Source organism: Bombina bombina, unplaced genomic scaffold (assembly GCF_027579735.1).
Source record: "Bombina bombina isolate aBomBom1 unplaced genomic scaffold, aBomBom1.pri scaffold_747, whole genome shotgun sequence".
In the NCBI taxonomy this organism is placed as follows: Eukaryota; Metazoa; Chordata; class Amphibia; order Anura; family Bombinatoridae; genus Bombina; species Bombina bombina.
Window position 1 is genome coordinate 151698 of NW_026512547.1, and position 23714 is coordinate 175411.

The 23714-nt window shown below is 42.2% G+C and overlaps 1 protein-coding gene across 1 annotated transcript in view; it reads left to right on the plus strand.

Annotated features, from left to right (window-relative positions):
* The window catches only part of LOC128644387 (PH-interacting protein-like), a gene marked incomplete at its 3' end in the record, with an annotated part of 122279 nt that overhangs the window by 77876 nt on the left and 20689 nt on the right, over positions 1 to 23714 (plus strand). The window contains exon 5 of the mRNA XM_053697015.1: positions 20237 to 20287. Coding sequence (XP_053552990.1) covers positions 20237 to 20287 — 51 coding nt within the window. The remainder of the gene's footprint in view (positions 1 to 20236; positions 20288 to 23714) is intronic.

The window sequence follows — 23714 nt, forward strand, 5'->3', positions numbered from 1 at the left end:
TACCTAGCTAAAATAAAGAGAAATTTACCTGTAAAATAAAAACTAACCTAAATTACAATTACACCTAACACTACACTATACTTTAATAAATTATTCCTATTTAAAACTAAATACTTACCTGTAAAATAAACCCTAAGATAGCTACAATGTAATTAATAATTACATTGTAGCTATTTTAGGATTTATATTTATTTTACAGGTAACTTTGTATTTATTTTAGCTAGTTAGAATAGTTATTAAATAGTTATTAACTATTTAATAACTACCTAGCTAAAAGAAATACAAAATTACCTGTAAAATAAATCCTAACCTAAGTTACAATTAAACCTAACACTACACTATCATTAAATTAATTTAATAAATTAACTACAAATAACTACAATTAATTACAATTAAATAAACTAACTAAAGTACAAAAAATAAAAAAAATAAAAAAAATTACAACAATTTTAAGCTACTTACACCTAATCTAAGCCCCCTAATAAAATAACAAAGCCCCCCAAAATAAAAAAAAGTTCAAAGCTCTTTTACCTTACCAGCCCTTAAAAGGGCCTTTTGCGGGGCATGCCCCAAAGAAAACTGCTCTTTTGCCTGTAAAAGAAAAATACAACCCACCCCAACATTAAAACCCACCACCCACATACCCCTAATCTAACCCAAACCCCCCTTAAATAAACCTAACACTACCCCCCTGAAGATCATCTTACCTTGAGTTGTCTTCAGCCAGCCGAGCCACCGATGGAACCGAAGAGGAGATCCGGAGCGGCAGAAGTGATCCTCCAAGGGGCGCTGAAGAAGTCTTCCATACGATGAAGTCATCATCCAGGCGGCGCTAAAGAAGTCTTCCATCCGGGCAATGTCATTTTCCAAGCGGCGCTGAAGAAGTCTTCCATCCGGGCGATGTCATCATCCAAGCGGGGTCTTCAATCTTCTTTCTTCAGGATCCATCTTCATCCCGCCGACGCGGAATATCCTTCTTCCCCGACGGACTAACGACGAATGAAGGCTCCTTTAAGGGACGTCATCCAAGATGGCGTCCCTTCAATTCGAATTGGCTGATATGATTCTGTTAGACTGCAGGTTGAAAATAATGTTTGGGAGTCCAAGCACTTACCCAAGCGCTGGTTAAGCTAGTTACCTATACCACCTCTCTGATCTAGTTTATCACGCCCATACTAGGACCCACATCACAACATATACCAAATGAATGTTTATTTCTGAGAGTGCACCATAACGGATGGACTGATAGATATCTATTTTAATCCCTTATATCCAGACCTACCCATTTTGTCTATTTATTAGACTCACCTGCTAAAATATATAAACACAGTTCCTCCTCCTCCCTCAGCCGGCGAAGGTGAGGTAGGACATTACTTGGTAGACTTCTATACTCCACTAATTGCATAATGTATGTCTTACTGATATCTAATTGCAGGTCTGCTTGTGATGTTCCCGTGCCTGAAATAACTTACTATCTTAAGGCTCAGCTTAGAGACACTTTAGCACAATATTACTATAGACAACATAGTCTTATCTTATGTTGAAGGTTGCATAAGTTGCAGTGATGGGAACCCGTCCTCTCTATGACTGATAACCTTATATGTTAGATATATATGTCCTTCGCTTAAACCATTAATCTATAATACAGCTTCATAAGAGCTGCTACATTATAATATCATTATCATATATAAAAATTCTGAGGCCTTTGAGTGTTCACTTATAGTTAGCAGAGCCGCCCATGAGAAATACACTGTAAGCCGTATTATATTTATATTTCTAGGTAGTCGATCTGTATATATGACAGATATTATTGGGACAAGCTAATTGCTCCCCTTAGACCCCTCTCCTCCCTTTCCCGCCGGTACTTGTTGCCTGCGGGTCATACTCTTACTCCTTTTCCCCACATCGCCTATAGCTGGCATCCCCCCAGGAGAGGGGCTCATTCAACTTAGGTCCATAAGAACTGCCATCTTATAATGCCATTTTTATATACAAAAGGCCCTTGAGTATTTACTTATATTATATTTTCACTGGCTCCGCCCTCTCACCACCCCGCTATCAACCCCAGGCTTAGAACTGGGCTCTTATTGTTGCATTTATATCTCATTGCTAATGCCCCCCCCTTATATGGAATATTAAGCATGTGAAACATTGTTACATTTGAACTTTGACACCTCCTTCCATTTTCTTTTCTCTCTTTTTGACTACTGCTAAGCAGTGTTTAACCGCTGATGTTGGTCAAACTGAGATACCCCATTCCATGAGATAAAGATGTCATTCTCCTTTTCAGGAAGGACTCAAATGTTCGAGATGAGGGTGTCAAGGATTCATGGTTTGTCGTGTATATTAGAACAATGTTATGGTAGTATTACATATATTTTACTCTATAGTTACTTTCATCATTCTTATGGTTATCATTGTCAATGTTGCAAATTGCCAATATCAATTGGTTTGGCTATAAACCATAGAACTAACCATTGAATATTTGATATTTAGTTTGTAATAAAGAAAACGAGATTCCTAAGAGGTTTGCATAATGCACAACTTTAATGCATGTATAAGTTAGAACTGATATGCAATTTATGCTCTGTAAACAAAAGTGTATCCGAGTGTGTCATGCAAATAATTGGATCCTAGTCATTGTATTAATGATTTTTGCTTTTGTTGTAATTGTTTCAAGAATCTCAATAAAAGAAATATTTAAAAAAAAAAAAAATCTAAGCTTTTGACCATCCCTTTCAAGGGTAAGACCCTATTCGGGCCTGAACTGAAACAGATCATTTCAGATATCACTGGAGGGAAAGGTCATGCCCTCCCTCAGGATAAGACAAATAAGATGAGGACCAAACAAAATAATTTTCTAGGAAGGAAAGGATAGAGGGTGCCACATGGTGCAGGTCATAAAATATAGGTAAGGACAACAATTGGATCACAAGAATCCTACTCACACAGTTCTATTTGGAATCTGTTTTCATACGTTTGGACTGGCCTGCTTTACATTATTAGTACTAATAATATGATAATAATCATCATTTCTTTATATTCTTCAAACCAGTAAGGGAGAAATCATATGTAACAACAATAATAATAAAAAGTATTTGTTAGTACAAACTAAACTTAATAAAAAGCTGTTGTTTTTAACAGTTCATACCATTATCAGATTATGTTAGGGGTGCTAATGATCACAGATTAGAACCATCCTGTGTTTTAAATATGAAACAACATTTTGTTGTCCTTGGAAAATGATTGCTTATGTGGTATACAACAATAGGTTCTGCAGAGTCTACACATTTTTTACATTTTTTATTTATAAATGTTAAAAATAAAACTGTTGTAAGTTTTTATTTACCTTCATTATATGTATGTTGGTATGCCCCAATGAGGGTGTGGATTTTTTCTGATCAATGATTGGTTCTTTTTCATTTTAAATATGGCAGTTGAGAGTATGTTTGTATAGCCTGATGAAACAGTGTTTAACACTGAGAAACGCGTTGCTGTTGTTTTTATTGTGGAATAAATTTTATCTTACTTTTTAAACTCTCCATCTGCTGCATCATTGTTATTTTGGCTTTGGCCAAATATATTTTATTACAACTTATTTGGAGCTCCTGGATCTTTGGTGTGAGCTATTTTGACACTGACTTGCTCCCACTATACCACCTTTGGGCTTCCCTGGACTCTCCCTGGTGAGACGAGGAATTCCATCTGGCGACACACCCCTACGGAGGTCTACCGGACGACGTGTGGTTCCGGACTGCGAATACTGCACATTTGTGCTTTATACTGTGTGAGTAGGATTCTTGTGATCCAATTGTTGTCCTTACCTATATTTTATGACCCACACCATGTGGCGCCCTCTATCCTTTCCTTCCTAGATTTGTCATCCGTGTTGCGGCACAACACCCTGGAGGAGCGGCCTACACTCTCTTGGAATACTGCTGTCTATCTGTCAGCCTTTGGAACTACTAATTGCGTATTGCAGGACTTTGTATCAGAACATATACACTGGATTACTGGAGTGCCATTACACTGTTGTTTTAATATCAATGTTACAATACTGCTGTTGTTATTTGCTACATTAACCAATTCCATTTTTACAGCACATATATCATTAATTCTCTCTAAATTATCTTATAATATTAATTCTAGGCGCATCTTATAAGTGCTCTAGTGACGTTGTTATCACTTTAGCACTAGTTGTTGTTTAAATATAATTTTCGTTCCTTTCAAAACTTCAAAGGTGGTCCCACTTCCTCTTCCCCTGCTGCAAGGCAAGAGGGGAACTTTGCTCAAACCAAGTCAGTCTGGAGACCTAACCAGGCTTGGAACAAAGGTAAACAGGCCAAGAAGCCTGCTGCTGGCACCAAGACAGCATGAAGGGGTAGCCCCCGATCCGGGAGCGGATCTAGTAGGGGGCAGACTTTCTCTCTTTGCTCAGGCTTGGACAAGAGATGTTCAGGACTCCTGAGCTTTAGAAATCGTAACCCTGGGATACCTTCTAGACTTCAAGTATTCTCCTCCAAGGGGGAGATTTCATCTTTCTCAATTGTCTGCAAACCAGACAAAAAGAGAGGCGTTCTTAAGCTGTGTAGAAGACCTATATACCATGGGAGTGATCCGTTCCTGTTCCGAAAGCGGAACAAGGGCAAGGGTTTTACTCCAATCTGTTTGTGGTTCCCAAAAAGGAGGGAACCTTCAGACCAATCTTAGATCTCAAGATCCTAAACCAATTCCTCAGAGTCCCATCCTTCAAGATTGAGACCATTCGGACTATTTTACCAATGATCCAGGAGGGTAAATATTTGACCACGGTGGACTTAAAGGATGCGTATCTACACATCCCTATTCACGGAGATCATCAACAGTTCCTCAGGTTCGCCTTTCTGGACAGGCATTACCAATTTGTGGCTCTTCCCTTCGGGTTGGCCACGGCTCCCAGAATTTTGACAAAGGTGCTAGGGTCCCTTCTGATGGTCCTAAGGCCGCGGGGCATAGCAGTGGCGCCTTATCTAGATGATATCTTAATTCAAGCGTCGACTTTCCAACTAGCCAAGGCTCACACGGACATCGTGTTGGCCTTTCTAAGATCTCATGGGTGGAAGGTGAACGTAAAAAAGAGTTCTCTTTCCCCTAGTTTCATTCCTAGCGACTCTGATAGACTCGGTGGACATGAAAATATTTCTGACGGAGGTCAGGAAATCAAAAATTGTAGTCATCTGCCGAGCTCTTCATTCCATTCCTCGGCTGTCAGTGGCTCAGTGTATGGAGGTAATCTGTCTAATGGTAGCGGCAATGGACATAGTTCTGTTTGTTCGCTTACATCTCAGACCACTGCAACTATGCATGCTCAGACAGTGGAATGGGGATTATGCAGATGTATCTCCTCAAATAAATCTGGATCAGGAGACCAGAGATTCTCTTCTTTGGTGGTTGTCACAGGATCACCTGTCCCAAGGTATGTGTTTCTGCAGGCCAGCGTGGGTTATAGTGACGACGGACGCCAGCCTACTGGGCTGGGGTGCAGTCTGGAATTCCCTGAAAGCACAGGGACTCAGGAGGAGGCCCTCCTACCGATAAATACTCTAGAACTGAGGGCGATATTCAATGCTCTTGAGGCGTGGCCTCAGCTGGCTTCGGCCAGATTCATCAGATTTCAGTCGGACAACATCACGACTGTGGCTTATATCAATCATCAGGGGGGAACAAGGAGTTCCCTAGCGATGATAGAAGTTTCCAGAATAATCAGATGGGCAGAGTCTCACTCTTGCCATCTATCAGCAATCTATATCCCAGGGGTAGAGAACTGGGAGGCGGATTTTCTAAGTCGTCAGACTTTTCATCCGGGAGAGTGGGAACTCCATCCGGAGGTGTTTGCTCAACTGATTCAGCTATGGGGCACACCAGAATTGGATCTGATGGCGTCTCGTCAGAACGCCAAACTTCCTTGTTACGGGTCCAGGTCAAGGGATCCTCAGGCAGTACTGATAGATGCTCTAGCAGTACCCTGGTCGTTCAACCTGGCTTATGTTTTTCCACCATTCCCTCTCCTTCCGCGTCTGATTGCCAGAATCAAACAGGAGAGAGCTTTGGTGATTGTGATAGCACCTGCGTGGCCACGCAGGACTTGGTATGCAGACCTGGTGGACGTGTCTTCTCTTCCACCATGGACTCTACCACTGAGACAGGGCCTTTTGATTCAAGGTCCGTTCAAGCTAATCTAATTTCTCTGCAGCTGACTGCTTGGAGATTGAACGCTTGATTTTATCAAAGCGGGGTTTCTCTGAGTCGGTCATAGATACCTTGATTCAGGCTCGAAAGCCTGTCACCAGGAAAATCTATTATAAGATATGGTGTAAATATCTTTATTGGTGCAAATCCAAAGGTTACTCATGGAGTAAGATCAGGATTCCTAGGATTTTGTCCTTCCTCCAAGAAGGATTGGAGAAGGGATTATCAGCTAGTTCCTTAAAAGGACAGATATCTGCTTTGTCTATTCTATTGCACAAGCGTCTGGCAGATGTCCCATATGTTCAGGCGTTCTGTCAGGCTTTAGTTAGAATCAAGCCTGTGTTTAAACCTGTTGCTCCGCCAAGGAGTTTGAATTTAGTTCTTAAAGATCTTCAAGGGGTTCTGTTTGAACCCATTCATTCCATAGATATTAAGCTTCTATCTTGGAAAGTTCTGTTTCTAGTTGCTATCTCTTCAGCTCGAAGAGTTTCTGAACTATCTGCATTACAATGCGACTCGCCTTATCTGAAGAGCATCATCCATTTGGCATATGAGACTGATGGACAGCAGCCTCCCGAAAGGGTTACAGCTCACTCTACTAGAGCGGTGGCTTCCACATGGGCTTTTAAAAATGATGCTTCTGTTGAGCAAATTTTTAAGGCTGCGACTTGGTCTTCGCTTCATACCTTTTCCAAATTTTCCAAATTTGATACTTTTGCATCTTCGGAGGCTATTTTTGGGAGAAAGGTTCTGCAAGCAGTGGTGCCTTCCGTTTAGGTTCCTGTCTTGTCCCTCCCTTCATCTGTGTCCTAAAGCTTTGGTATTGGTATCCCACAAGTAAGGATGAAACCGTGGACTCGGTACATCTTGCAAAAGAAAACAAAATTTATGCTTACCTGATAAATTTCTTTCTTTTGCGATGTACCGAGTCCACGGCCCGCCCTGTCTATTCAAGACAGATAGTATTTTTTATTGAAAACTTCAGTCACCTCTGCACCTTATAGTTTCTCCTTTTTCTTCCTAAGCCTTCGGTCGAATGACTGGGGGGTGGAGTTAAGGGGGGAGCTATATAGACAGCTCTGCTGTGGGTGTTCTCTTTGCCACTTCCTGTAGGGAAGGATAATATCCAACAAGTAAGGATGAAATTGTGGACTCGGTACATCGCAAAAGAAAGAAATTTATCAGGTAAGCATAATTTTTTTTTGTCTTCTAGGTATTGGAGACATTGCACTTAAGGAATGTTTAGCTGCAGTTTTCTGTTTGGGGACATTTTATATCCTTTGGATAGGATATTATTTGGCAAGGTGCAGGCTCTGTTATGTAATTGGAGACTTTATTTTGATTGTGGCTCATTATGGGGGCATGTTTGAGTAATCAGTGTTTGTGAATTACATTTTCTCATGAGATGCGGGTGTGTTTTCTGTGTATAGACCGCTCTTTTTAAATACAGAGAACTCACTTGAGGGAGTAACGGTAGTTATTTCTTTTTTCTGTATCGCACTCTTTCTTTTTCAGCTGCGCCTCTGCCGGATGGTCATGTTATAAGTGGAGCGGCGTTTTCTCCTACATCAAAAAAATACAGTTTTTATTGTTCGGCAGGAGAGTTCTATTCTGTTTTCATTTCTTGTGACTCCTCAGTTGGACTGAGGTGTAGAGGTCTCTGTTAGTTTGTTTATTTAGCGACTGTTACGCTCTGAAACTAAAGAAAAGTTAGTTTTTTTCTTAAAGGAACAGTTCTTAAGTTAAATAAGATTGTTTTTTTCTTAAATTCTTTTGCAAATCTCTGTTATACTTGTTATGTCTTGTGGCACAAATTGTTTTGCCTATGCAATTATGTTCTGCGTGTTTATTTAGAACTCTTGAGTGTAAAGATAGATTGTTACCCTCGGAGCCTAATGTCTCCTAGGATGTTGCTGTTCAGGCAATACCTCAGCTTTCTCCTCAAAGGTCCCAAGCCTCAGTGGCGTCACATGCAGTGCCCTGCAGTTCCTCTCAGCCTCCTTGAGGCGTATATTTGCCTGCAGAATTTGCTGCACAGGTATCTTCTGTGGTATCTGTGGCGTTATCTGCTTTCCTTCTAAATACAGGGAGAGTCCACTGCTGCATTCATTACTTTTGGGAATACAGAACCTGGCCACCAGGAGGAGGCAAAGACACCTCAGCTAAAGGCTTAAATACCTCCCCCACTTCTCTCATTCCCCTTTCATTCTTAGCCTTTCGTCACAGGAGGTTGGCAGAGAAGTGTCGGAAGATTACGGAGTAGTTTCTTATGGATGGTAGTACTCTTCGAGATGGGACTGGATTTTTAAGTAGTCTTGTTAGCCTCTCAGTGAGAGCATTGATGAAGGTCAGAGTCCGGAGATGCAGGGAGAGTCTTTCTGCAGAACCATCCTGACTCATGTTAACAGCTCCATAAGCAATCAGCGTTGACGAGTTTCGCAGCCTGCTTTTCTGCACTCAAGTCCATGTCAGAAGCGCTGCTACAATCTGTCAAACTTGAAGGATCATGTTGCTGTTCCACGGCATAGATTCCGGTAAGATCGTTTCAATTTTTACATACTTGTAACATTAGAAGACATGGTCTCAGTGGGACTCCTTTATCTTTATGATATCTAGGGTTAATATCTCCGGAGGGGGATTATTAAACAGTGGGGGGGTTTAATCATGTTTATGTGATTTTGACTGCTTATGTGTATGGGACGTTTAGGACTCATAGGCTTTTATGGAACGTACAGGTTTTTTAGCTGCACAGTTTTTGGACTGGCGCGAGTGAATTCTGCACGTTGCACCACATGACCAGGTGAGGCCACATTTTTGTTCCCCATTTCTGTATTCCTGACCGTGCGACTGCGGAGAGGATCCATTTTTTCTCTACCGATCTGGGTCATAGGAGGTGGTGAGTGCCCCAGCCATTGGGGGTGTGAGGTGTCAGTTGTTTTTTTACCATAATCTACTTAGTCGAGTTATGGAGGATTCTGCTATGTTAGAGGGAATTTCCTCTAATTCAGAGTTTGATACCTGCGTATATTGTGAGGAGGCCCGGGTAACCCAGCCCGCTTAATTATGTTCTGTATGCCGCAATAGAGTGTTCTCTTCTTTCCACGTTGGAACGTTAGAGACCACTGAGCCATCCACCTCTGAGGATTCGGCATCCTGTGAGGTGTGTTCCCTAACATCTTCTGGTCCTACACAGGCAGTTGCCCCGCATGCCATTACACCTTCTCCCGAAGGTGGTCATTTTCCACCAGAGGTTACTACACGGTTTCGCACGGCCATATCTCTGGCCTTAGCGCATTTGCATCTCCCTGCCACGTGCAAGTGGAGGATTAATCAGTGTACTCCTGTCCAAGGTTTGGCATGTAAAAGGACTTTGGTGTCCGATCAGTCTTCTGGGGAAGTGGTGTCCTCTGAGGCTTCAGAGGTTGCTACCTCCAGGGTCGGAGACCTCAGCCTTTAGCCTCCTAAAAGAATTACTGCTCATTCTACCAGAGCAGTTGCTTCCACATGGGCTTTCAAAAATGAGGCTTCTGTTGAACAGATTTGTAAGGTAGCGACTTAGTCTTCACTGCATACTTTTGCCAAATTTTACAAATTCGATACTTTTGCTTCTTCTGAGGCTATTTTTGGGAGAAAGGTTTTGCAAGCAGTGGTGCCTTCTGTTTAAGGTACCTGTCTTGTTCCCTCCCTTCATCCGTGTCCTAAAGCTTTGGTATTGGTATCCCACAAGTAAAGGATGAAGCCATGGACTGGATACACCTTGCAAGAGAAAACAGAATTTATGCTTACCTGATAAATTACTTTCTCTTGCGGTGTATCCAGTCCACGGCCCGCCCTGGCATTTAAGTCAGGTAAAAAAATTTTTAGTTTAAACTACAGTCACCACTGCACCCTATGGTTTCTCCTTTTTCTTCCTAACCTTTGGTCGAATGACTGGGGGGTGGAGCTAGAGGGGGAGCTATATGGACAGCTCTGCTGTGTGCTCTCTTTGCCACTTCCTGTAGGGAATGAGAATATCCCACAAGTAAAGGATGAAGCCGTGGACTGGATACACCGCAAGAGAAAGTAATTTATCAGGTAAGCATAAATTCTGTTTTTTATTTTTATTCCCTTCCATCTCTAGTGACTCTTGAGTGGAAGATGCACATCTTGGGTATTGATATCCCATATGTCACTAGCTCATGGACTCTTGCCAATTACATGAAAGAAAACATAATTTATGTAAGAACTTACCTGATAAATTCATTTCTTTCATATTGGCAAGAGTCCATGAGGCCCACCCTTTTTATGGTGGTTATGATTTTTTGTATAAAGCACAATTATTTCTAAATTTCTTTTGTTGATGCTTTCTACTCCTTTCTTTATCACCCCACTGCTTGGCTATTCGTTAAACTGAATTGTGGGTGTGGTGAGGGGTGTATTTATAGGCATTTTGAGGTTTGGGAAACTTTGCCCCTCCTGGTAGGATTGTATATCCCATATGTCACTAGCTCATGGACTCTTGCCAATATGAAAGAAATTAATTTATCAGGTAAGTTCTTACATAAATTATGTTTTTTCCTCTCTAGATTATCTGCAGCTCTGGTAAGAAGAGAGGCATTCCTGAACTGTGTTCGGGATCTTTTCTCCCTGGGAGTGATTGTTTCAGTTCCAGTAAGGTAACAGGGTCTAGGATTCTATTCAAACTTGTTTGTGGTTCCCAAAAAAGAGGGAACTTTTCTATTCATTCTAGACCTAAGGTGTCTCAACAAGTTTTTCTGGGTACCATCCTTCAAAATGTACACCATTTGTTCCATTCTTCCTTTGGTCCTAGAGGGTCAGTTCATGTTGACTGTAGTCCTGAAGGTGTGTATCTTCATGTTCCCATCTACAGGGATCATTACAAGTTCCTGAGGTTCGCCTTTTTGATCAAACATTTTCAGTTTGGCTCTTCCGTTTGGCCTTGCCTCAGCTCCCAATTTTTTGTCAGGCAGTAATCACAATTGTTGTCTATCTGCCATCCATTTTCCAGGAGTGGACAACTGGGAAGTGGATTTCCTGAGTAGACAGAATTTTCATCCCGGGGAGTGGGTTCTCCATCTGGAGGTGTTCTCTGGGTTAACCCTCAAATGGGGGTGCCGGAGTTGGATCTGATGGCGTCTCGGCAGAACGCCAAGCTTTCAAAGTATGGTTCAAGATCTAGAGATCTGCAGGTCGCTCTGATAAGATTCTCTGGCAGTTCCTTGGGTTTTTGGGCTAGCATATATGTTTCCTCAGTTTGTACTCCTTCCACAAGTCATTGCTCATATCAAACAGTAAGGAGCGTCTGTAATTCTATTAGCTATGGTCTTGCAGGATCTGGTATGCAGACCTAGTGAAGATATCATCTCTTCCATCTTGGAAGTTTTCTCTAAGGAAGGACCTTCTAGTTCAGGGTTCTTTCCTCCATCCAAATCTCGTTTCTCTGAAGCTGACTGCTTGGGTTTTTCTGAGTTGGTCATTAAGACCATGCTGCAAGTTTGTAAGCCTGTAACTCGTAAATTTTTCCAGAAGGTATGGCGTATATACTGTTATTGGTGTTAATCATAGGGCTACTCTTGGAGTAGGGTCAGGATTCCTAGAATTTTGTCTATTCTTCAGGATATTCTAGAGAAAGGTTCAGGCCTGTGTTTAAACCTGGTGCTCCACCTTCGAGCTTTAACCTTGTTCTTAAGTTTTGCAGTAGGCTCCGTTTGAGCCAATGCATTCCATAGATTAAGTTGTTATCTTGGAAGTTTTGTTTCTTATTGCTATCTCTTCTGTTTGGAGAGTTTTGAAGCTTTCGGTTTTGCAGTTTGATCCGCCTTTCCTTATTTTTCATGCGGATAAGGCCGTCATGCGTACTAAATTCGGGTTTCTCCCTAAAGTGGTTTTGGGTAGAAATATTTATCAGGATATTGATGTTCCTTCTCTCTGTCCTTATCCTTCTTCTCATAAGGAATGTCTGTTGCACAACTTGGATGTTGTGTGTGTTTTAAATTTTACCTTCAGATGACTAAGGATTTTCGCCAGTCTTTTGCCCTGTTTGTTTGTTTCTCAGGAAAGTGTAAGGTCGGAAGGCTTCTACTACTTCTCTTTTCTTCTGGTTGAGAAGTATGATTTGTTTTGCTTATGAGACTACTGGTCAGCAGCTTGTTGAGAGAATTACGGCTCATTCCACTTGGGCTGTCTCCTTTTCTAGGGCTTTCTAAAATAAAGCTTTTGTGGAACAGATTTGCAAGGCTGCAACTTGGTCTTCTTTGCATACTTTTCCCAAATTTTTCACATTTGATACTTTTGCATCGGCTGAGGCCTGTTTTGGGAGAATGGTTCTTCAAGTCGGTGGTGCCTTCTGTTTAGCTCTGCCTGTCATGTTTTCCCTCCCTATTCATTCTGTGTCCTATAGCTTGGGTATTGGTTCCCACTAGTAATTGAATGAGGTTGTGGACTCTCCATATCTTAGGAAAGAAAACAAAATTTGTGCTTACCTGATAAATTTCTTTCTTTCCAGATATGGAGAGTCCACGACCCTCACCCTTAATTTAGACAGTTATTTTTTTACTAAACTTCAAGCACCTCTATATCTTTGTGTTATTCCTTTTTCCATTTCCCTTTGGTTGAATTAGTGGGGATTATGGGTAGGGGAGTGACTTTTAACAGCTTTGCTGTGGTGCTCTTTGCCTCCTGCTGGCCAGGAGTGATATTCCCACTAGTAATTGAATGATGTTGTGGACTCTCCGTATCCGGAAAGAAAGACATTTTGTTTTTTCACTTTCTGCAATGAGATTTTTTAGTGAAAAAATTCTGCAGTCATTTTAAAATGACATTTTAAATTAGGCACACACCAGCTCAATTGCAATGTGTTGATAAACTGGAGAATATAGCCATTTTTAAAGTTTTTTATAATGTATTACAGAGGAAAAAAAAAAATGTTAAGTTTTGTAATAGTAATGTACTAATAAAAAAGGTGCATTGCTTACAAGAGTATCTTACATTCGGAGTTACTGCTTTACAGATCGGAAAAGCTAGGGGGCAGAGCCAGTCATCAATTAATGTGCTGCTATTTTGCAGCGCTGCTCCGCTCCATATTTAACTGTTCTCTTCAAACAGCGATTTGCTCTGGCTGCACTGTGCTAAAGAAAACTTACATATTGCATTAAAGGCACTGCACTATTTCAAGAGAACAGCTTGATGTGGAGCAACGCTGCATAGCAAAAGTTCTAACAGTTCCTGAATGTGCCCCGTTCTTTCTGCGGACATGCTGCATTTTCTGCGACGACATCTCAGATCACACCATGTTCTACCTTGGGGCTCTGTAGTCCCAGGTTTGTTCTTTCTGGGGTCCAATGAGCTGTCATTTTGTATCATTTTCTAGACTATGAAACAGGGTGCATAAAAATAAATTTTTATTTCTTCTGTTATGTGTGATCAGTCCACGGGTCATCATTACTTCTGGGATATAACTCCTCCCCAACAGGAAATGCAAGAGGATTCACCCAGCAGAGCTGCATATAGCTCCTCCCCTCTACGTCACTCCCAGTCATTCTCTTGCACCCAACGACTAGATAGGATGTGTGAGAGGACTATGGTGATTATACTTAGTTTTTATAACTTCAATCAAAAGTTTGTTATTTTACAATAGCACCGGAGCGTGTTATTGCCTCTCTGGCAGAGTTTGAAGAAGAATCTACCAGAGTTTTTACTATGATTTTAACCGGAGTCGTTAAGATCATATTGCTGTTTCTCGGCCATCTGAGGGAGGTAAAAGCTTCAGATCAGGGGACAGCGGGCAGATGAATCTGCATTAAGGTATGTAGCAGTTTTTATTTTCTGAATGGAATTGATGAGAAAATCCTGCCATACCGTTATAATGACATGTATGTATACTCTACACTTCAGTATTCTGGGGATGGTATTTCACTGGAATTACTCTGTTAAAAGTACATTAAACCTTTTAATAGGTATTTATTATGTTAAACGTTTTTGCTGGAATGTAGAATCGTTTGCATTTTCTGAGGTACTGAGTGAATAAATGTTTGGGCATTATTTTTCCACTTGGCAGTTGCTTGTTTTAATTGTGACAGTTTCGTTTCTCTCTCACTGCTGTGTGTGAGGGGGAGGGGCCGTTTTTGGCGCTCTTTGCTACGCATCAAAAATTTCCAGTCAGTTACTCTTGTATTTCCTGCATGATCCGGTTCATCTCTAACAGAACTCAGGGGTCTTCAAACTTCTTTGGAGGAGGTAGATTCTCTCAGCAGAGCTGTGAGACTTATATATTGACTGTGATTAAAAACGTTGCTCTGTAATTTTTATGTTTCAAATTTAATTATTGTTACTTTACTAATGGGAACAAACCTTTGCTAAAAGTTGTGTTGTTTTTAAGGATTGATGCTATAACTGTTTTTCAGTTCATTATTTCAACTGTCATTTAATCGTTTAGTGCTTCTTTGAGGCACAGTACGTTTTTGTTAAATAAGATTGTAACCAAGTTGCAAGTTTATTGCTAGTGTGTTAAACATGTCTGATTCAGAGGAAGATACCTGTGTCATTTGTTCCAATGCCAAGGTGGAGCCCAATAGAAATTTATGTACTAACTGTATTGATGCTACTTTAAATAAAAGCCAATCTGTACAAATTGAACAAATTTCACCAAACAGCGAGGGGAGAGTTATGCCGACTAACTCGCCTCACGTGTCAGTACCTGCATCTCCCGCCCGGGAGGTGCGTGATATCGTGGCGCCTAGTACATCTGGGCGGCCATTACAGATAACATTACAAGATATGGCTACTGTTATGACTGAAGTTTTGGCTAAATTACCAGAACTAAGAGGCAAGCGTGATCACTCTGGGGTGAGAACAGAGTGCGCTGATAATACTAGGGCCATGTCTGATACTGCGTCACAGCTTGCAGAGCATGAGGACGGAGAGCTTCATTCTGTGGGTGACGGTTCTGATCCAAACAGATTGGATTCAGATATTTCAAATTTTAAATTTAAATTGGAGAACCTCCGTGTATTACTAGGGGAGGTTTTAGCGGCTCTTAATGATTGTAACACTGTTGCAATACCAGAGAAATTGTGTAGGTTGGATAAATACTTTGCGGTACCGGCGAGTACTGACGTTTTTCCTATACCTAAGAGACTAACTGAAATTGTTACTAAGGAGTGGGATAGACCCGGTGTGCCGTTCTCACCCCCTCCAATATTTAGAAAGATGTTTCCAATAGACGCCACCACACGGGACTTATGGCAAACGGTCCCTAAGGTGGAGGGAGCAGTTTCTACTTTAGCTAAGCGTACCACTATCCCGGTGGAGGATAGCTGTGCTTTTTCAGATCCAATGGATAAAAAATTAGAGGGTTACCTTAAGAAAATGTTTGTTCAACAAGGTTTTATATTGCAACCCCTTGCATGCATCGCGCCGATTACGGCTGCGGCAGCATTTTGGATTGAGTCTCTGGAAGAGAACCTTAGTTCAGCTACGCTGGACGACATTACGGACAGGCTTAGAGTCCTTAAACTAGCTAATTCATTCATTTCGGAGGCCGTAGTACATTTAACCAAACTTACGGCTAAGAACTCAGGATTCGCCATTCAGGCACGTAGGGCGCTGTGGCTAAAATCCTGGTCAGCTGATGTAACTTCTAAGTCCAAATTACTTAATATACCTTTCAAGGGGCAAACTTTATTTGGGCCCGGTTTGAAAGAAATTATCGCTGACATTACAGGAGGTAAGGGCCACGCCCTGCCTCAAGACAAAGCCAAAGCTAAGGCTAGACAGTCTAATTTTCGTCCCTTTCGGAATTTCAAAGCAGGAGCAGCACCAACTTCCACTGCACCAAAACAGGAAGGAGCTGTTGCTCGTTACAGACAAGGCTGGAAACCTAACCAGTCCTGGAACAAGGGCAAGCAGGCCAGGAAACCTGCTGCTGCCCCAAAGACAGCATGAACCGAGGGCCCCCGATCCGGGACCGGATCTAGTGGGGGGCAGACTCTCTCTCTTCGCCCAGGCTTGGGCAAGAGATGTTCAGGATCCCTGGGCGCTAGAGATCATATCTCAGGGATACCTTCTAGACTTCAAATTCTCTCCCCCAAGAGGGAGATTTCATCTGTCAAGGTTGTCAACAAACCAGATAAAGAAAGAAGCGTTTCTACGCTGTGTACAAGATCTGTTATTAATGGGAGTGATCCATCCGGTTCCGCGGTCGGAACAAGGACAAGGGTTTTACTCAAACCTGTTTGTGGTTCCCAAAAAAGAGGGAACTTTCAGGCCAATCTTGGATTTAAAGATCCTAAACAAATTCCTAAGAGTTCCATCGTTCAAAATGGAAACTATTCGGACAATCTTACCCATGATCCAAAAGGGTCAGTACATGACCACAGTGGATTTAAAGGATGCTTACCTTCACATACCGATTCACAAAGATCATTACCGGTATCTAAGGTTTGCCTTCTTAGACAGGCATTACCAGTTTGTAGCTCTTCCATTCGGATTGGCTACGGCTCCAAGAATCTTCACAAAGGTTCTGGGTGCCCTTCTGGCGGTACTAAGACCGCGAGGAATTTCGGTAGCTCCGTACCTAGACGACATTCTGATACAAGCTTCAAGCTTTCAAACTGCCAAGTCTCATACAGAGTTAGTTCTGGCATTTCTAAGGTCGCATGGATGGAAAGTGAACGAAAAGAAGAGTTCTCTCTTTCCTCTCACAAGAGTTCCATTCTTGGGGACTCTTATAGATTCTGTAGAAATGAAGATTTATCTGACAGAAGACAGATTAACAAAGCTTCTAAATGCATGCCGTGTCCTTCATTCCATTCAACTCCCGTCAGTAGCTCAATGCATGGAGGTGATCGGCTTAATGGTAGCAGCAATGGACATAGTACCCTTTGCACGTCTACATCTCAGACCGCTGCAATTGTGCATGCTGAGTCAGTGGAATGGGGATTACTCAGACTTGTCCCCTACTCTGAATCTGGATCAAGAGACCAGAAACTCTCTTCTATGGTGGCTTTCTCGGCCACATCTGTCCAGGGGGATGCCATTCAGCAGGCCGGACTGGACAATTGTAACAACAGACGCCAGCCTACTAGGTTGGGGCGCTGTCTGGAATTCTCTGAAGGCTCAGGGACAATGGAATCAGGAGGAAAGTCTCCTGCCAATAAACATTCTGGAATTGAGAGCAGTTCTCAATGCCCTTCTGGCTTGGCCCCAGTTAAAAACTCGGGGGTTCATCAGGTTTCAGTCGGACAACATCACGACTGTAGCTTACATCAACCATCAAGGAGGGACAAGAAGCTCCCTAGCAATGATGGAAGTATCAAAGATAATTCGCTGGGCAGAGTCTCACTCTTGCCACCTGTCAGCAATCCACATCCCGGGAGTGGAGAACTGGGAGGCGGATTTCTTGAGTCGCCAGACTTTTCATCCGGGGGAGTGGGAACTTCATCCGGAGGTCTTTGCCCAAATACTTCGACGTTGGGGCAAACCAGAGATAGATCTCATGGCGTCTCGCCAGAACGCCAAACTTCCTCGCTACGGGTCCAGATCCAGGGATCCGGGAGCGGTTCTGATAGATGCTTTGACAGCACCTTGGAACTTCGGGATGGCTTATGTGTTTCCACCCTTCCTGCTGCTTCCTCGATTGATTGCCAAAATCAAACAGGAGAGAGCATCAGTGATTCTAATAGCGCCTGCATGGCCACGCAGGACTTGGTATGCAGATCTAGTGGACATGTCATCCTGTCCGCCTTGGTCTCTACCTCTGATACAGGGTCCATTCAAACATCAAAATCTAACTTCTCTGAAGCTGACTGCTTGGAAATTGAACGCTTGATTTTATCAAAACGTGGTTTTTCTGAGTCGGTTATTGATACCCTGATACAGGCTAGGAAGCCTGTTACCAGAAGGATTTACCATAAGATATGGCGTAAATACCTATACTGGTGCGAATCCAAAGGTTACTCCTGGAGTAAGGTTAGGATTCCTAGGATATTGTCCTTTCTACAAGAAGGTTTAGAAAAGGGTTTATCGGCTAGCTCATTAAAGGGACAGATCTCAGCTCTGTCCATCTTGTTACACAGGCGTCTGTCAGAAAATCCAGACGTCCAGGCCTTTTGTCAGGCTTTAGCTAGGATCAAGCCTGTGTTTAAAACTGTTGCTCCGCCATGGAGTTTAAACCTTGTTCTTAACGTTCTACAAGGAGTTCCGTTTGAACCCCTTCATTCCATTGATATAAAGTTGTTATCTTGGAAAGTGTTATTTTTAATGGCTATTTCTTCGGCTCGGAGAGTCTCTGAGTTATCAGCTTTACATTGTGATTCTCCTTATTTGATTTTTCATTCAGATAAGGTAGTTCTGCGTACAAAACCTGGGTTCTTACCTAAGGTAGTCACTAACAGGAACATCAATCAAGAGATCGTGGTGCCTTCCCTGTGCCCGAATCCTTCTTCAAAGAAGGAACGTCTTCTACACAATCTGGATGTAGTTCGTGCCCTCAAGTTCTACTTGCAGGCAACTAAGGATTTTCGACAAACGTCTTCCCTGTTTGTCGTGTACTCTGGTCAGAGGAGAGGTCATAAGGCTTCGGCTACCTCTCTCTCCTTCTGGCTTCGTAGCATAATTCGTTTAGCCTATGAGACTGCTGGACAGCAGCCTCCTGAAAGAATTACAGCTCATTCTACTAGAGCTGTGGCTTCCACTTGGGCCTTTAAGAATGAGGCCTCTGTTGAACAGATTTGCAAGGCTGCAACTTGGTCTTCGCTTCATACTTTTTCCAAATTTTACAAATTTGACACTTTTGCTTCTTCGGAGGCTATTTTTGGGAGAAAGGTTCTTCAGGCAGTGGTTCCTTCTGTATAATGAGCCTGCCTATCCCTCCCGTCATCCGTGTACTTTTGCTTTGGTATTGGTATCCCAGAAGTAATGATGACCCGTGGACTGATCACACATAACAGAAGAAAACATAATTTATGCTTACCTGATAAATTCCTTTCTTCTGTTGTGTGATCAGTCCACGGCCCGCCCTGTTTTTTAAGGCAGGTAAATATCTTTTAAATTATACTCCAGTCACCACTTCACCCTTGGTTTCTCCTTTCTCGTTGATTCTTGGTCGAATGACTGGGAGTGACATAGAGGGGAGGAGCTATATGCAGCTCTGCTGGGTGAATCCTCTTGCATTTCCTGTTGGGGAGGAGTTATATCCCAGAAGTAATGATGACCCGTGGACTGATCACACAACAGAAGAAAGGAATTTATCAGGTAAGCATAAATTATGTTTTTTTTCTCAAAATATATATACATTTCATTTAAATACTATTTTTTTTTTAGAATAAAATGGTTTTTTGATGAAAAAAAAAATCTATCTAAATATAGTTTCTATTTAGGGTAAATTATAAACCAAAGGTCATTCATCCTGAAATTCCTGAAAGGAGGAATAGTTTTTAATTGTATATCCATGGATATAATCTTTAATTTGTTGGTAAATTAATTCTATTAATTGTTTCACAAGGTTATTGTTTCTGTCTAGAAGATGTTATCATATATTTTTGGATTTCTAGTTCTCAAAACTGTGAATTTGTATGGAGAAATAAAATGCCTCAATAAACCCAACAGTTTTTTTCAGATTTCAAATTTACTTTTTATCTAATTTGCTTCATTCTCAATAATGGATGCCAAGAGACTGAAGCAAATGAGACGATAGAAGTAAATTGGAAAAATGTTTAACATTGTTCTGTCTGAATCATGAAATTCATTTTGATTTTAGGGTCCCTGTAATGTCATTGTTCCCTTGCAAATCAACGTTCACAGAATAAACTCTTAGTTTTAAGTAGTGCAATCAATAGAACATTGTTTTGAGTAGAAAAGATCTGCACAATGACCTCAGTGGGAGAAGGGTGGGGCAAGCAGTAAAAATGAACTGCAAGTTTACTTGGGCTGGTTTTGTATGATTATGTATGTTTTGTTACATATTCTTAAGAATGTTTACCCTCTTTAATCACAAGTTTACATTTAAAAGGAAGAAGAGAAAGATGCAGATGTTCCTGGAATCTCCACTAGAAAAACAAAGGTAATATAAAATCACTTTTTATTAGTGTTTCTCAGCTCTTTTCCCCAAGTACTTCAAACAGACCAGAGCACATGTCGATTCAATGAGCTTTAACAAGTAAATATTTATATTAAGGTCTGCAATGAGGCACTTGTGTACTGACACTTTAATATTGAATGATCAGAGAAAATTAGAGAGCCTTTTCAAAATCAAGTGGAACCTGATGATTTGCATAAAGACTTGCCTCAAAATTAGGAGGCAGTATACAGTCAGGTGGTCCATCTTATCTATACAGCTATTTGGACGATACAATAAATGTTGCAAGAACATATACTTGTCTGCATTATTTCACACTTCAGGGAGCAATGTTGGCTTGGAAAGGTGTTTAAAAGCAAGTGAGAATACAAACACTCTTGCATTCTCACTTCAAATCTTCACTGCCTACTTTCCGGAAGCATCATTGTAGCAGACTGCAGTGCAGAAATAAAGAACTTGTTTATGCATAATACATAATTTTTCTTCATAAATGGAGAGAGTCCACAGCTGCATTCATTACTTTTGGGAATTCAGAACCTGGCCACCAGGAGGAGGCAAAGACACCCCAGCCAAAGGCTTAAATACCTCTCCCACTTCCCCCATCCCCCAGTCATTCTTTGCCTTTCGTCCCAGGAGGTTGGTAGAGAAGTGTCAGAAGTTTTGAATTAGTCTCTTATGTAGGGTAGTACTCTTCGGCATGGGACTGGAGTTTTAAGTAATCCTGTTAGCCTTTCAGTGAAAGCTTGGATGAAAGTTAGAGTCTGGAGATGCAGGGAGAGTCTTTCTGCGAAACCACCCCGACTCATATTAACAGCTCCACAAGCAATCGGTGTTGACGAGTTTCGCTGCCTGCTTTCTTCTCTCAAGTCCATGACAGAAGCGATGCTACTATCTGTCACACTTAAAGGGCTGTATTCCTGTTTCACGGCGTAGATTCCGGTAAGATCGTTTCATTTTAATTCATGAAATTTACTGTATTACAGATGTTTTCCCAAGGGGCTACCAGCTCGCGGGCCTAACTTATAACATAGGGTCTAAGTGAGGCTCCTTTTGTATCTTGGAATCAAGGGTTAATATCTCCTGAGGGGGGTTATTGAACAGGGGGAGGTGTAATCATGTTTGTTATATGATTCAACCTGCGTATGTGTAGTGTATTTGGCTCATGGCTTTGGAATATATAATGGCTTTTGGAGTGAAGCGGCCTCACGGTCAGGCACGCTTTTTTGGACTATACGGTTCTCCTGGTGACCGGGCGTGGTCACGTTTTTGGCCTCCATTTCCACATTCCAGGCCCGTGTGGCGACGGAGAAATTCTTGTCTGCTGGTGTTGGGTTCATAGGAGGTGGTGAGTGCCCCAGCCATTGTGGGTGTCAAGTGGCGTTTAGATTTTTTGGTCCAATCTTTTGTAGTCAATATCCTAGTTATGGAGGAGTCTGATATTGTGGAGACGGACGTCTCTGTTTCATTTTCTTCTCTTTGTGATGAATGTGTATTGCCCCAGATGATACAAGCCTATCAGTTATGTTCTGAATGCAATATTAGAGTGCTCAATTACTCGGGATCGGGGAATCAAAGGGCCGCTGAGCCATCTGCCTCTGGGGCTTCTGTCCTCCGAGTTGAAAGTTCCCTTTCACCATCCCTTACTACGCATGCAGGTAACCCATACTTTGCTTATCCTTCTCTGGAAGGTGACTTGTTCCCGCCGGGGGTTTCGGCACAATGTCGCATGTACATAATTTTGGCACTGGCGAATCTGCAACTTCCAGAAGTTGGCTTAAGATATTGTTCGTGTTCCGTTATCCAGGGCCCTTAAGGCATGGGATGGCCTGTTCAGCTCTTTGGGGGAACGACTTTCCCTGAGGCTTCAGGGGGTCATCCTTCGGGGCCGGAGTCATCTTTTGCTCTGGCGGGGGTATGCTGTGCTTTTAGGTATAGACTGGCGTGACTTTGTGTTTTATTGAGGCACGCTGTGGCGTTGTCGGAAGATCCCATCCTTAATGGATCTGAGAATTGTCAGTCTGCTTCTTCGAATAGCTTACAGAATTAGACGTAAGGGGATGAAGTAATCTTCTTATAGTCTTGTTTTTTGAGTATCCTTTCCAGTTCTTAATTTGGAAGAACAGGGTCCCTGTTGGACCGGTCCTGCGGGTGCGACTGTTCTTCTTAAGCGATAACCTGTGGGTTGCCTTATCTTTTATTTTTATCCGGTGAGGATTGTTTTTTTTTTGGTTTAAAGCTCATGTTGGTTTTATATTTCCTTCTGGAATTTTATCTGGAATCGATACTCGCGATTGTTTGATCGCACTGTTACTTCTAAGGATTTTTTGGGGAGGCGAGTTTTAGTCCTATGCTTGTCTGCTGTTTATTTCTCCCTCTCTAGGGGAGATTCTATGCGGCCTTGACAGTGAGGGACCTTGTTTTCAGGCTGGTCCTGATTGGGTTTAGATCTTCTGTCATGAGGCCTATTCAGACACGTGGCGTCTGTTTTGCCTAACTGGTCAGGTTAGGGCGCCGAGGTCTTCACTTGGTCATCTGGGACTAGGAGTTCTACTGTGACACACACAATTGATTGTTTTTCTGTCGGGTCTTGGAGTGTCTCCTTCCCCGCATGGGTTGGAGATTTGGGAGGACTTCGTTCCTCCTTGCTGTCGTTTCTGGCGGTCTTGCATTCAGGGGTTCTTTGAAATTGCCCCTTTTGGTTTTGTCTACTTGATGTTTTTTTGCCGTTTAAATAGGAAATGAGGGCCTTGTGGCTTTTTCCTACTTCTGGGAGTTAGTCATCTCTATGTCAGGGACTATAGGCTGTGTTGCCTCCTTCTCCAAGCTTCGCTTAGAGGTTTTTCCTACTTTGTTCTACTCTCTACCTTCAGGTGACTCTGTCATTGTTCTTTTCCCTTGGTCTTGGACTTCCTGTGTGTTGCCCTTGGGTTCTAGAGTATTTGTCCGACTGTCGCGACCTAGCTTATTTTGGGTGGCTCCTGCTAGGGGTGTCTCTTCCCTTAGGCTGGGAATTACAAGTGAGTCTTGTTCCCGTTCTCTGGTTTAGTACGGTTATCTTCCTCTGTGAGGTCTGATTCCTTCTGACGAGGTATTGGTGATCCCTGGGGTGTGTTTTTTTTCATCGATTCTGGGGCCCAGGCCCAGGGTTCTTGTCTTTGATCCTTAGGGATGTCTGGAGACTTATGATCCTGCAGACTGGTTCGGGGTGACCTGTTTTTCCCGGGAACACAGGCTTGGCTTAATGGCTAGCTTGTTGAGCCTGCAAGCATCTGAGCCAGGATTTGCGTTCACCTTCGGGTGCTGGCATGTTCTTATGGCCTGTTTTGTCCTTGGAAAGGTCCCGCAATGGTTTACTTGTAGGCTTTGCGGGCTTGTAAGCTGATAGTTGAGAGTTTAACTCCAGCTATGGCTA